At 43.7% G+C, this 15,978-nt stretch overlaps 1 protein-coding gene across 46 annotated transcripts in view; it reads left to right on the top strand.

The window, feature by feature from the left end:
* The window catches only part of RIMS2 (regulating synaptic membrane exocytosis 2), a 424,384-nt gene that overhangs the window by 351,207 nt on the left and 57,199 nt on the right, over nucleotides 1-15,978 (top strand). For 44 of the 46 annotated variants that reach the window (XM_069957250.1, XM_069957246.1, XM_069957251.1 and 41 more), the window contains 2 exons: nucleotides 5,081-5,187; nucleotides 9,380-9,552. In XM_069957250.1, the coding sequence (XP_069813351.1) occupies nucleotides 5,081-5,187; nucleotides 9,380-9,552 (280 nt within the window). Of the gene's footprint in view, nucleotides 1-5,080; nucleotides 5,188-9,379; nucleotides 9,553-11,079; nucleotides 11,306-15,978 lie in introns of those variants that run through there. The other 2 variants (XM_069957262.1, XM_069957261.1) reach the window with 1 other exon arrangement.

Here is a 15,978-nt window from a genome sequence, read left to right as displayed (position 1 = left end):
GGGGGATTGGCTACTATGTGGGGCATATATGGGGGATTGGCTACTATGTGGGGCATATATGGGGGATTGGCTACTATGTGGGGCACTATATGGGGGACTGGATAATATGTGGGGCACTATATGGAGGGATTGGCTACTGTGTGGGGCACTATATGGGGGCATTGGCTACTATGTGGGGCACTATATGGGGATTGGCTACTATGTGGGGCACTATATGGGGATTGGCTACTATGTGGGGCACTATATGAGGGGATTGGCTACTATGTGGGGCACTATATGGGGGATTGGCTACTATGTGGGGCACTATATGGGGGGATTGGCTACTATGTGGGCACTATATGGGGGGATTGGCTACTATGTGGGGTACTATATGGAGATTGGCTACTATGTGGGGCACTATATGGGGGCATTGGCTACTATGTGGGGCACTATATGGGGGCATTGGCTACTATGTGGGGCACTATATGGGGGCATTGGCTACTATGTGGGGCACTATATGGGGATTGGCTACTATGTGGGGCACTATATGAGGGGATTGGCTACTATGTGGGGCACTATATGGGGGATTGGCTACTATGTGGGGCACTATATGGGGATTGGCTACTATGTGGGGCACTATATGGGGGCATTGGCTACTATGTGGGGCACTATATGGGGATTGGCTACTATGTGGGGCACTATATGGGGATTGGCTACTATGTGGGGCACTATATGAGGGGATTGGCTACTATGTGGGGCACTATATGGGGGATTGGCTACTATGTGGGGCACTATATGGGGGGATTGGCTACTATGTGGGCACTATATGGGGGGATTGGCTACTATGTGGGGTACTATATGGAGATTGGCTACTATGTGGGGCACTATATGGGGGCATTGGCTACTATGTGGGGCACTATATGGGGGCATTGGCTACTATGTGGGGCACTATATGGGGGCATTGGCTACTATGTGGGGCACTATATGGGGATTGGCTACTATGTGGGGCACTATATGAGGGGATTGGCTACTATGTGGGGCACTATATGGGGGATTGGCTACTATGTGGGGCACTATATGGGGATTGGCTACTATGTGGGCACTATATGGGGGGATTGGCTACTATGTGGGGTACTATATGGAGATTGGCTACTATGTGGGGCACTATATGGGGGCATTGGCTACTATGTGGGGCACTATATGGGGGCATTGGCTACTATGTGGGGCACTATATGGGGGCATTGGCTACTATGTGGGGCACTATATGGGGGCATAGGCTACTATGTGGGGCTCTATATGGGGGCATTGGGTACTATGTGGGGCACTATGTGGGGGATTCGATTCTATGTGGGGCACTATATGGGGGCACTATATGGGGGCATTGGATACTATGTGGGGCACTATAATGGGGGATTGGATACTATATAGGGCATTTTTGGCGGGATTGGATACTGTATAGGGCACTATTCAGTCAGCAGCATGTGGTGACTGTAGGGGAGTGGCTATGGAGGGTTGCTATGGGGGCGTGGCTATGGAGGGTTGCTATGGGGGCGTGGCTATGGAGGGTCGCTATGGGGGCGTGGCTATGGGGACCGCGGCGCACATGTCCCTCTTTGCTCTTTGCAAAAGTTGGGAGGTATGCTGTAGTGCCATTCGCTAACTAAGGTGGCTATATAATAATAGGCCTTACTGTATATTGGGATCCATAGTTTGTTTAAAGGGCCATACACCCAGGAAATCTGTTAGCTGAACACATATTCTCTCCTGAACCTCCTATGCACATCATGGCAGCTGCCAGACATCTCTTAATATCTGCCACATAGGAAGAATGGGGGTGGGGGTTTCTCCATTTATTTAGTCGTCAGGCCCTTACAAACCAGTAAGTTAGTGTCAGTTCTATTCCATAGGCTGTAGCCATGTTTTCCTCCTTGAGCCACCGGTAATCAAATGTTGCAGACATGGGAGGTTTTCTCTTCTCTAATAGAAAACAAAACAAAACACTGTGGTTGGCACTACCGCAACACTCACTCTGGAGCCATGGTATTAACAGGGAGTGAAAAATGCTGTTTTGGCGGCGCTCACTCTTCAAGAAGACAAAGTGGATACAAAACCAAAGTAGAAAAAACCAAAGTAGAAAAAACTTGGAAAGAGGGCACTCACCGTTATAACAAAAAATATTAAATTATTCCATATTCTTTAGAACATCTATGCAGCGAGGATACCAGCACCAGGATTATTGTCAAAGCATTACAGCTGTTTCACGCAAGAAGTGTCCGTAGAAGCACGATTCGCGTGTGAAACAGCTGTAACGCTTTGACAATCATCCTTGTGCTGGCGACCCCGCTCCTCGCTGCATGGATGTTCTAAAGAATATGGAATAAAAAATTTTGTTTTAACGGGGACTACCCACTTTCCAAGTTTTTTCTGCTTTGGTTTTCTCTTCTCTAATTTTCACCAAAATATATCATATCAAATATATCATATATCCTCACAGCAGGACAGGATGAAGGGCTGAATAGAAGAATCTTTCCTAAATGGACATGGGGAAGCAGGGGCGTAGCTAGGATTCATGGGGCCCTGTAGCAAAAAACTTTACGAGCCCCATGAATCCTGTACGCCACCCCCCTCCCCAAACTTACCTGGCCCAGCGCAGTCCCCTGGCATTCCTCCTTTGTTCCAGCTTCCTGGCGCTTAAGTGACTGCACCGAGCTAGGTGAGTATGTGTATGGGGGGACTTCATGTGGCTGGAGGTGCAATGCTGCCTCCGGCCACAACAAAGACTGGCAGGGTGGGAAGCCATTGGCCTCTTGCTCTGTCAGTCTGAGCACTACAGCATTTAACTTTGAGCGTTCATCACAAATGCTCACAGTTAAAGGGCCAGGGCCTGTGCACGGCCCTGTAGCAGTGACATAGTCTGCCTTCATGGTAGCTACGCCACTGTTGCAGAGTTTTGATTAGTTGAGGTCTGGTTGGGTTGGACCGGCCGTTAGAACGAGGCGGGAGAAGTGCACACGAAGTGCGTTCTTTCCTGACTATTGAAGCATCTTACACCAAGGGAACCTGTGACATGGAACACTTTGTCTAATCTGTAGGCATCTTGTCATAGAGCAGGAGGAACTGAACAGATTTATATATATGTTGTGTAATGAGAAAAGATTCTGAATCATTTGTATTTTACACATTTAAATCCTAACGATTGTGAGCATAGGAGTCCAGTGGGCGGTCCTACTCAGTAACTGCCAGTTAGGACCACCCACTAGATTGCTTAATGCATAATGAGAATGGATTTTAATGAGTAAAGTACAATTCATTCTGAATATGTCCCATAAACTATATATCACTCTCCTCAGCTCCTCCCGCTTCAGATTTTGCTGGACTGCATTTTCAATATGGCAGAGTCTCTTTAGCCTATACGAGCCCTTAGGCTGGATTGGCATTGTACTGGTGAAAGGAGGTCCTACCATTCCATGTACCATTTTTGGCTGTGGTTATTATAACATTTTTCAAAAAGTTTTTCAAAGTACATCACAGAATATAGAGGAGTCTGAAAAGTAAATGTATGTATATAGCTGAGGACTGGAGTAGGTTTTCAGCATACATTTGGGCGGAACGGATGGTAAATCGCGCGGACTCTGAGTCCGCGCCCTCCGTTCCGCCGGAAAGTGCCGATTTGCGAATATTTTCTTCGCAGATCGGCCATTTGCGTATAAAAAAATACGCAAATCGGCACTTTCTGCCGAAAATCATCCGTTCGCCGGATGATACATGTGGCCCTATATGTATGGATCTGGCAACGTGTTTCTCCGGTTTTCTATCTATCCTCTATCTACTTATCTAAAGATATAGACACTTCACCAGCTCTGATGCTGATACAATATTAAGCATTATTAATAGTGATGAGCAAACGTAACGAACATTCGGGATCATCCGAACCCAAATGCTCGAAATTAGATTTGCGGTGGCTGAAGAAGTTGGATGCAGCCCTAGAAAGGCCTGAAAAACATGGGTATGGCCTATGGCCTATGGGTGTATCCATGTTTTTCAGGACTCCCTAGGGCTGCATCCAACTTTTCCAGCCACCGGTAATCAAATTCCGAGCATCTGGACTCAGACAATGTTTGTAAAGTTCGCTCATCACTGATATTAATAGACTTTATTGCTATGACTTGGCTGGCAGGGGATGCTACAACACTGATTTCCATTGCAAATATCATTTCTCTCTATATTGTGGTCTCCATTGCTTTTACGACTGAACGTTTGCAAAGTGTCAAAGGGGAGGGGGTCGCTGTAGCAAACCTCATTCACCATGCAACAAGAGGGATCTCTGTTGACAATGCATTGAATGGGGTCATGTGATGCATTATTAGGGGAGTACATTGTTCATCATCTACTCTGCAGTTCTTGCATGGCTGGGCTTAACTACATGTTGTAGATTGTAACAGTAGAGTCATTTGCTGTTTGCTTGTAGTATCACCATGAAGGGATTTTACTATACACAATGGAGGCTCTTAAAGGGGCTGTACAGAATTAGAAAACCATGGCTACTTTCTCCTATAAACAGTGCCACACTTTTCTATGGGTTATCTCTGGTATTGCAGCCTGGGTTTAAGAAAGGTTATAGGGCTGAGCTGTAATACCACACATCACCTGTGGATAGGTATGGCACTTTTTTGGGTAAAGGAGGCATATGTTATACAGACATGTCAAAAATTTTGATTGCTTGGGGTCTGAGTGTTCAGACACTGACTGATGTCTGAATATTGCCAAGATAAGCCTGCAGTAGCATGCTTCCAAACCCCAACTGCACTAGACAGGCTCCATCTAAGTCTATGGAGCCCATCTAATGCAGATTAAAACTTTTGACTTGTCAAATCCGGTCAGATACACCCAAAGCTGCAGAATGAAAGTCTCCACTATTACAATATGTCCACCCCGGGTTCTCCAGCTTGTATAGACCTGGGGCTGTGACTTGTCTTCACTGGTAATTCTGTAGCGTTAGAGGTGGTAAGTGATCATTATAATGGCCGGCCTCTTGTAGTTTATAAAATTAACGTTGTCCGATATTAGTTCGGTAGTAATCGCTCCTCTCCACTTTTCACAGGTTCAATGGATGTAGAGGAAAGAAATCGACAGATGAAAATGAAGATGAACAAGTACAAGCAGGTGGCTGGATCAGACTCCAGGCTAGAGAAAGATTATCATTCCAAGGTAAGGAGGAGCCCCCTCTCTTAGGGGTCACTCTGGATTGTGCAAATGTCTCCAGACTTCTACAAGTGATTGGTTGATCTCGACTGATCAAAACTTTTGACATGTCCCTATCATAATGTCCCTTTAAATGGGTTGTCCAGCGAAAATCTTTTTCTTTCAAATCAACTGGTGTCAGAAAGTTATATAGATTTGTAATTTATTTAAAAAAAAAAAATCTCACGTCTTCCCATACTTATTAGCTGCTGTATGTCATGCAGGAAAAGTTGTTTTCTTTTCAGTCTGACACACTGTTCTCTGCTGACATCTCTGGCCTAGACAAGAACTGTCCAGGGGATTCATAGAAAACCAAAACAGAGTTCCTGTCTCGACCAGAGATGCCAGCAGAGAGCACTGTGTCAGACTGAAAAGAAAACAACTTTTCCTGCATGACATCCAGCAGCTGATAAGGACTGGAAGACTTGAGATTTTTTAATAGAAGTAGATTACAAATCTATATAACTTTCTGACACCAGTTGATTTGAAAGAATAAGATCTTTGCTGGACAACCCCTTTAAAGCTCACCTCAACCCTCATGACAACGAATGGGCATCTTTATATTCTTCATATGGTCATATTAGTTTGCTTCGTAGTGCAACATTTTGTGGGGGGCAGGCATTTGCAACCATAGTCACCTATTGTGGGTTCAATGCGGAATTATCATTCGGTTATAAAGGCAGTATGTATGGATAATATATTGATATCATCCTCTTCATCTGCACCATGTTAGCCTTATGTGTCTAATAAGTCCTCTTGGTGAAGACAGAACTACAGTACCCTATTGTAATGAAGACTAGTATGCACCAAGCATATATATTGCTTTGCTGGCCATGCTAGCGTGGTGCATATATATATATATATATATATATATATATATATATATATTTAACCAGACACCTGCTTATATGCTTTACCCCATGGTAGGAATAAATGCACATTGCCCTCTGTGAAATTGTATGTCCACTATTGCAAACTATTTTTGCATCTATAATACTAAAGCAGCTTTTTAAATAGTCTTGATTATAAACATCCCACCTATGGGTCTCCATGGTAACAGACTACAAATAAACACTGTGTAGTCTGATCTTGCATTCATGCTGTCTTTCATCTTCCCACTGAGTGTGTGTTATAAAGGAGTCGGGGACAGATGGAGGGTAGTATGACTGCAGGATCAGAGTAATCTGGGCGTCTTTGTACCCATGTAGTCACATAGGAACTGTAAATAGGATCATTTTAATCAATTTAAATTTTCATTCATTGCAGCATTAAAAAGAATTGATTGCAAACTGGACATACCCTTTAAGAGCTGTAAACACTACCCACTCCTTTCTGCACATAAAAAGGGATTGCATCTATCCGTGTAGGCTTCTTGTGTTTGCGGTATTGATCCAGACGGCTCATCGCTATATCTCTTCTTGATGTGAGCTTAGATTATCTCCATTTCAGAAAAAGTCTACTTAGCATTTCAATTAGTATTTTCTGCCTCCTTCAAGACTGTACATAGTCTTTCCTGTCTTTGAAGTAGGGTACAAAACGCAATCTGTTCCTGGGCTGGCCGGGCGCTGTTTTCCAGGATGCCAGCTGCATGTCTCTAGCATGAATATATATTAATCTTTCTTCCACAGTTTCGGCAGTAATTGCAGATTATCATTCAGATCGGCACAATTTTACCTCATTTAACCTTCCCTATTGGAGGTAAAAAGACTGTAATGAAGCTCATGCACTGACTGAGGACATATATACTATCATAAATCATGCACGGGTGTCAGTGATTGGAAGCCATTAAAGGAATTGTCTGCTTCCGGCAATGTCATTTTGTTACAAGGGTCCTGTAAGGATAAACTGTTGTGGAGCTGTAGATAGATTTTTCTTCACCCTGGGGCAAAGGCTTAAAGGGGTCATCCAATGACCACTTTCTTCCAGAGACAACACCATTCTTGTCTCCAGTTCAGGTGTGGTTTGTAATTAAGCTCTATTCACTTCAATGGAAATAAGTAGCAAAATCCCACCCAAACTGGAGTCAAAACTTGTGCTGCCTCTGGAAGAAAGTGGCCATGTTTTTTTTTAGCGCTGGATAACCCCTTTAATATAGTGCCCCCTCCTCTTTTATGCGGAGGGGGAGCCATGATGAGAAGAGGACAGTCTATTTGCAGTCTCTTCTTTTCCTGTCCGAAAAAGCTGAATTGGGTCACAACAGCTATCAAGGCATTTCATCTGTTGTAACTTACTATAGCACAGACAGAAGAGAAGGTGGGAGGGCAGGACCATGAATGTACCCCTCTGCACATCGCTGACCGCACTCAGGTCCTGTGAATGAACATAGTATGTATATAGTTCTCCTGCAGCTACACCACCAGATAATTAAAGCATTACATAGTTAATAAAAAAATGGTTGTGTAATACATAAACGTTTAGCGCCACCAGAGATAGAGAGACTTGTTTTTAAAGATCACTACTCCCTTAGGTGAGGTCTTACAGAGAGGAACCCCACTTTATTTACTGAAAAGTCCCCAAAAGGACATTTTAAAGTTTTTGTTTTCTAAAACTAAAGTCTGTAATGGGGGATATAGTTTGCAACAGCTCAGATAGTAGACGGTTAGGAGAGTAACCTTGGAGGAAAGCTCATACAGGCTGAAGAGAGAGGAGAGCAGATACAGTATGCGGCAGTCTGCAGAGGAGAATCATATAGACTGGGTACAAGTGTAGAGAGTAAATAGAGCCCATACTGCAAACTGTAGTGTCTGTAGAAGCAAAAGTTAGCTAAGTTTTAAATTCAATGGTTTTTTTTGCAACAATATTAAATACAATCTAGTCAGACTAAACTGGCTGGTTAGACAGCTAGACGTAGGGGGACATTTATTAAATCTTATGTTAAAGGAGTTTTTCAATTAAAACTAATTTGTCCTCTATCCACAGGATAGGGGACATGTAAGAGATCGTGGGGGTTACGACTTCTATTAATTCTCTATGGAGCCTCCAGAAAGATCCGAGTACATAAAAAAATGAATAGAGCTGTGGGTCACGTGCCGACCCATGGCTGTATTCAAAACAAAGGAGCCGGGAGATCGCCGGGGAGACAGAGAGGTTGGACCCCTCTTAGCAAATCTGGTGGGACTGAGACCTGCAGCTGGCGCTGAAATCTACACCTGCTCCGAAGATTTCTGCCATGATTTACGCTTGTTTCTAGGGGTAAACCATGATAAATTTGGTGCAAGAGGAGGCCACTTCTCCTCCCCGCCCTGCTGCTCCAAAGCTTTGCCTGTCCAGGCATGATGGGAATTGTAGTTTTGCAACTACAACAGTGGCTGCAGGTTCCCCACCACTGCCCTAGACCACCAGGGTATTTAGAACAGTGCTGCAGACTGTGACACTTTTGCTGTCCAAAAATATTGTATGTCCTGACAAAACTCGATGGACCCCATTAATGCCGGTGTGAACGTACTGAATATATATTAGCAGGAACAGATGTAAATTAGTAAGACATATCAAACTGTTCCCGTCCATTTGCTCTGCAATTAGTAGGATATGCTAATAGGTGCAGGTTGTTCTTCACACACATTTACATCTGTAAAATGTATAATTTCCCAGCCCTTCATTAATTTATCTTCAGATGAAGGTGCCAGGATCAGTGCTGGGAAATCGCCCTGTAGACTCCGTAAAGAAGCCTAGGCATATAGTGGGGCATATCATACTGAGGGGTGTTATATGTTGTGGTCGCTGTTAATACAGTTGGTTCAGTATATGTTAAAAGCTATGGACATCCTCAAAATAGAATTTTTTCATATTAGTAGTTAAATGAATGAACTTCGAGCAAACGTATGTTTGTCTGACGTCGAGCATTTGATTACCGATGGCTGAAGAAGTTGGATGCAGCCCTAGGGAGTCCTGGGAAACATAGATACAGCCTGAGGCCTATGGCTTTATCCATGTTTTCCAGGCAGCCTTAGAGCTGTGTCCAACTTCTCCAGCCACCGGTAATGAAATGCAGAGCCTTCCAGTTTGGGCGAACCTTAATGTGCTTGAGGTTTGCTTATGTCTAGTTATAGTAAAAAGAAGCACATTTATATTGCTCCATTACACAGACCAGGCAGGCTGCCCATATGTACATATGTACATTCCCAGTAGGGTTGAGCGGTGTTTGTCATTTGTTTTTCAGTATCGGTCAGGCCGGGATCCGCAGCGAGGATCGGATAATGTCTCCAACAAGTCATCAGACAGCGATGTGAGTGACGTGTCTGCTGTGTCCAGGACAAGCAGTGCCTCCCGTTTTAGCAGTACCAGCTACATGTCAGTGCAGTCAGAACGGCCGCGAGGGAACACCAAAATAAGGTAAGCAGTGTTATGATGTGCTGTCTATAGATTAGTCAGTAAATAGAAGAGAAGTTAAAGGAAAAGTCAGACACTGTGTTATACTTTGTGCAGGGCCTCAAGAGGCGGAGCATGACACAGGGATTTAAAGAACAACAAAGAGAGAAACTTGCGTTATGCTCCGCCCCGAGGCCTGGCACTAAGTATAACACAGTGTTACCAAAGTGGCAAGTAAAAGTAAGATCACCATACTATACATTTACAATTTTCAATACTTAAAGGTGTTTTCCAGTTCAGTAGTGTTCAAAAGTGACCTGCAATACCAAACACAACCACTGAATAGGTGTGGTGCTGTTTTTGTAAAAAGCCTCCATATTTTTCTGATCCTTTGGCCATCAGTAAACCTAAAAACCAAACTTATTGGACAGACTTATAGGCCAAAGGCCATTGGTCTTTCAGAGTTGAGATTCAAGGGAGGTCACATTCAGAGCTCTTCTGTCATCATTCTTTCTACCTAGAGTTGGATGGAAAAGAAGAATGGAAAAGCCCCACTTTTATGCATCCACAAATGTTTCTTAGGTGCAGTATCAAAAAGTAAAGCGCTAACCATGTACACCATATACAATAGCTGTACAATAGCTGTTGCTCTGCTCCAACTCTTTAACTCAGTTTACTCTGGCATCATGGCCATAGATTTCACTGGAGCCATGATGGATATGACTTTTGGCTATGACCCGTTTTGCAGTAGCTCATAAGATATCCTGGTGATCCAGTTGACTCTTTTTTGGATTCCTAAAGCGCAACTATAGTACCAATGGAATCCAACCAATCCCTAATAGGAAGAGGCAGAAGTGCTTTGCTGAGTGATGTGTCTCCTGTCAGAATTCTCCATTATTATATTTGTGGTCATTCTTTATATTATTTAGCATGTCTTCCTATTAATCTCTGTTCACATCTGCGTTATGCAGTTTCTGTGAAGATTAGTGCGGACTTACCAAACTGTTCGGGTTTGGCAACGTTCTTAAAACCCGAATGCTCGGCATTTGATTTCTGGTGGCTTGAAAAGTTGAAAGCTGTCCTAGGGAGTCCTGGAAAACATAGATACAACCATAGACATCCAACTTCAAATGGGAAGCGTCTGGGTTTGGAGTACGTCCCTGAACCCAAACAGTTCGGCAAGTCCGCTCAACACTAGTTAAGATGCTTTTCATGGCAAAAATAGCAATCTGCAGAGCTGTTCTTTCCATCAACAACACCAGCAATGGCAATCTGGCAGACACCATCATATTCAGTAAGGTCTTGCTGGATTCACAGAGTGTTTGCTGTGATGGTTTTATTATATGTGTAAGCCATGGTGCTAGTGTGAACAGAGTCTTATGTTTCGCCTCCTGCATGTCTTGCATGTTACTTTCTTGGCTCTAACCCTCCTGTTTTTCTTTTCTACTTGCATGCTTCTTTTCCTGTCCATTGGGCTCATTAGAAGATTAAGAGAACTAGAGGGAAGAAGTGATAGGAGAGAGGGAGGGCAGGGAGGGGAGAACCACAAGGACTTGGGCTTCCCTGAGGAGGATGAGGAGGAAGTCAGGCAGGAGGAGGTAGATAGTGAGAAAGTAGCAGAGGAGGCTCAGAAAGCCAGTGAGAACCCAATCAAGAGAGGAAGTAAGGGCTCCATAGAGGAAGAGATCCTGCATGCTGAGAAAGATGGAGATACGCATGAACCCGAAGAGAATCACAAAGAGGATCTGCCAAGGAGGTTGTCAGAGAATGACATCAGGTAACATGTTCATCCTCACAGCGTAACCCTTATAACTCGTGGCCCTCCAAAACTACAATTCCCATCATGCCTGAATAGCCTAAACTTTAGCCTTGGCTGTCTAGGCATGATGGGAATTATAGTTTTACAACAGCTGGAGGGTTACAGATTGACACCCTTGTTATAGATAGATAGTTTATAGCATTTCCCAATTTTCCTTTCTTTTTTCCCCCATCTCAACATTTTTGGATAACGGAGCACTGAACATAGAAAGTAATAATATTCCAGCGATTATTCCCTTAATCTACTTTGATCTTATTTTGTCTCATTATAAGTAGGATGAGAAATTTAAAGGAATATGCCTGTGTCCCTGGAGCTCAGCCTTTCCTCCTCCTCATTGTCCTGTGCCTGGCTGCAGCAGGAGCCTCCCCCTGCTGCCCTTTATGCAATAGGACAGAAAGATTGTTTAGCTCCACCATCTTGGAAATTTGCTCCTATATTCTGTGCATATCCTGCAGACAATGGGAGTAAAGTTACCTCCTGTTTGCTTCATTATTCATTTCTAGTTTCTATTAGATATGATAGTGTTCATCCTTTACATCTGCCCTCCACTTTCCCATTAGCGCTCTTCTAATGCTCACAAAATGACCACTTTAAGGTGGGGCGTCTGTAACCCACGTCTCTTGCAGCCTGTTTCCCAGAATTGTCTTGCTAAAACCAGCACTGTCAACATTAATGCCAGCTGTTCAGACCCTACGTGAAATGTTTTTCCTTGTCCAGCAGTCTCTAGCACGTAAAGGCAAGGGTTGAATGGGTGCTGGAAGTAACGGACCCATTTCTGTGCCAGTATTGTGTTTCGAGCAGTTGTCATCTTCCCTCTGTCAGAACTGACAAAGTACTATTAATTCTATTGTCATGAAATGGCTTTCCAATGTATGAGGGTAATCCCCCTGACAGATACTGACTAGAGATGAGCGAACCTTGAGTCCATCCGAACCCGAACTTTCGGCATTTGATTAGCGGTGGCTGCTGAATTTGGATAAAGCCCTAAGGCTATGTGGAAAACATGGATATAGTCATTGGCTGTATCCATGTTTTCCAGAAAACCTTAGAGCTTTATCCAACTTCAGCAGCCCCCGCTAATCAAATGCCGAACGATTGGGTTCAGATGGACTCGAACCCGAACCCGGTTCGCTCATCTCTAATACTGACCCATTTTGTGACCGGTACAGAACAATTAAGTAAAGCTCCCTGATTTTACGATGCAATGTAAATAAGGCGTTGCTTCCGTCTGTCCCATTTTTATTAACCGTATCTTGGTACAGGAAACTGGTCTCCTTCCAGCAGACAGACGCCTGGTAGTTACCTAATCATCCAGGTACATTCTGTATCCTGTGTTCTTTGCTGTACAAATTACTTCCAAAGTCAATATGTAAATCACATAATTGGAGCTGCCACCCACTTCTATGGCTCAGCTTGTTCAGATTTACATGAGAACATCATTTACCTGATCTAAGATATTGTAGACCAAGCAGTGGAGACCATGCAGCACGCTTGGCTTTGTCGGAGCCTCAACTCTCAACATTTTTTTTTTTACTTTATTTATTGATATTGTATAAAAGGTCAAAAATTCCAAATCAACACTAACATCAAATCTTCTTAAAAAAAAGAAACGGAAAGAAAATCCCCCCCAAGACTCCCCCCCCCCCTCCAAAAAAAACCCTGTAAAAATTCAAAAGACCTGATATTACCATGGAGTAAACTCCGCGGAGCACCCAACCCTCCTTCTAACAATATTTGAGAGGTCTTATCACTGTTTCAGCATTTGTTTACCGGTGGCAGAAAAACATGGATACAGTTATTGGCCACATTCATGTTTTCCATGACTTACTTGGGCTTCCTCCAACTTCTTCAGTCACCAGTAATCAAGTGCAGAGAGTTTGCTGAAGATTTACTCATCCCTACCAAGCAGTAGAATAGCTGAGACTATATATGTGCATAGTTAAGATTGGAGACCCCCATTAGTTGAAGGTAATACGTCATCACATCTTCCTTATCCAGAACCCCAAGACCAGTCTCGGACTGGAGTGCCTTGGGCCCACCAGGGGAAATCATTCTTGGGGCCCACCCTTCAGCCACCATACTTATCTATGGTAACATTAAAGGGGAAGTGCGGTGTAAAGCATTTATTCACATTACATGTGTGTTATTTAGTGAATAAATGCTTTACACCACACTACCCCTTTAATAACGGTCCAGTTACATGGCGTGATATGGGGCAGCATAGGGCTGCAAACGATTGCTAATCATCAGGGCAGGAATACACAGAGATGTGTAGCCGACAGCAATGATTTTTACAGATGCACAAAAGATCAAATCAGCCGACTATGGGGCGTTTGCTTGTCAGCTGATCTCTGGCACTTTTACATGGGGCTTCCTGGGAGCGCTTGTTACCAATAATTGCCCTGTATAATCGGGCTATAAGACAATTTTTTTTGCATGATAACACTGTATACTTAGATACAAGTCATACAGCTACCAATAACACCAGTATATAAAGAGCAAATATCTCTACACATATTACCGCCATACTGTTACTGACCAGATCCTGTATACCAAGACTGATATTACCAATAATACCAGTATATAGGAGGGAAATTTTATCACCATACATATTACCGCCATAGGTTACTAACCAGATCCTATGTACTATGACCAATAATACCAGTATACAAGGGGAGAAATATTACCGCCACACCACAACCATCACCACCATATTGTTACTGACTAAATCCAGTTTACTAAATCCAATAAAACACTGTACCAGATAACAAGTAACAAATAATACCACCACGCCATACTGACTAACACCACCGCTGCTACTGAATAACACCATACTGACTAACACCACACCATACTGACTAACACCACTGCTGCTACTGAATAACACCACACCATGCTGACTAACACCACCGTTGCTACTGAATAACACCACCACATACTGACTAACACCACCACTGCTACTGACTAATACCACCACATACTGACTAACACCACCGCTGCTACTGAATAACACCACCACATACTGACTAACACCACCGCTGATACTGAATAACATTCACTGTGCACAGATCACTATCACCTCATCCAGTCATATAGAGGTAGCCCCAGCTCTTCACAGGTTCTGTACACCATATACATTACACTGCAGTTACATCAGGTGACTCACAGGGGACGTCTTCTCTGATCGGAGTTCTTCCCTTTTCATCTTCTTCTCCATCTGCCCAGGGCCATTATGAGAACTTCTCCGAGCCACGAATCCACAGAATCTGTCAGACAGACATATTAGACTCCATACTCCTCACCATCCTCATCTCTTTCTTTACAAACTGCACATGTATATCACCTCTTTCAGTGGGTAGCCTTGACTTTTTGTAGTATATGTGTGTGTGTGTTTGTGTATATATATATATATATATATATATATATATCCCTTAGGCTGGGTTCACACTACGTATATTTGAGGCTGTATAGCAACCAAAACCAGGAGTAGATTGAAAACACAGAAAGGATCTGTTCACACAATGTTGAAATTGAGTGGATGGCCGCCATTTAATGGCAAATATTTGCTGTTATTTTAAAACAATGGCTGTTATATTGAAATAATGGCAGTTATTTACCATTATATGACGGCCATCCACTCAATTTCAACATTGTGTGAACAGATCCTTTCTGTGTTTTTAATCCACTCCTGGTTTTGGTTGCTATGAGGACCTGACATGAGGACCAAATACTGCCTGAAATATACTGTGTGTGAACATAGCCTTATAGTGTATGCCTGCTCTGTGTAGACACCTTATAGATTGCATCCCTCTGCCTCCCTTATAGATGTCCCTCGGTGTAGTTCCCCTTATAGTTGACCCCCCCTGTGTTGCCCCCTTATAAATTGCCCCTTATGTTGTACATCCCCCGTACAGATAGCCCCCTTGTGTTATCCATCCCCTATACAGATAGCCCTTCTGTTGCCCATCCCTCATATAGCCCCCAGTGATGTCCATCCCCCATATAGCCCCCTTATGTTGTCCAGATACCCCCTCCCCATATAGCCCCCTTATGTTGTCCAGATCCCCCTCCCCATATAGCCCCCTTATGTTGTCTAGATCCCCCCTCCCCATATAGCCCCCTTATGTTGTCCAGCTCCCCCCTCCCCATATAGCCCCCTTATGTTGTCCAGCTCCCCCCTCCCCATATAGCCTCCTTATGTTGTCCAGCTCCCCCCTCCCCATATAGCCCCCTTATGTTGTCCAGCTCCCCCCTCCCCATATAGCCCCCTTATGTTGTCCAGCTCCCCCCCTCCCCATATAGCCCCCTTATGTTGTCCAGATCCCCCTCCTCATATAGCCCCCTTATGTTGTCCAGCCTCCCCCTCCTCATAGACTTGTCTCTGTCAAATTTCACATTGTCGGCACATTTGTTGGCTAAACAGAGGCCTATGGGGTCTCTGTAAAGTTGTGTGCGCTGTAGTCATAATAATTTAAAAACCATGGTCCCCCTTCTTCGATGTGAAGTGACAGATTGCTGATCCCTGAAGCCTGGTTGCCATGGAAACATAGCTCGCTTACCTCATACGTGTACTGAAACGGCTGCTATTGTTCACTATTTCTAGCAATATAGGAGAAATGAAGAGAAAAGTT

The sequence above is a fragment of the Dendropsophus ebraccatus genome, chromosome 2 (assembly GCF_027789765.1).
Source record: "Dendropsophus ebraccatus isolate aDenEbr1 chromosome 2, aDenEbr1.pat, whole genome shotgun sequence".
Taxonomy (NCBI): Eukaryota; Metazoa; Chordata; class Amphibia; order Anura; family Hylidae; genus Dendropsophus; species Dendropsophus ebraccatus.
The sequence above is the reverse complement of the archived record's forward strand: the minus strand, read 5'-3'. Positions and strand labels throughout refer to the sequence as shown.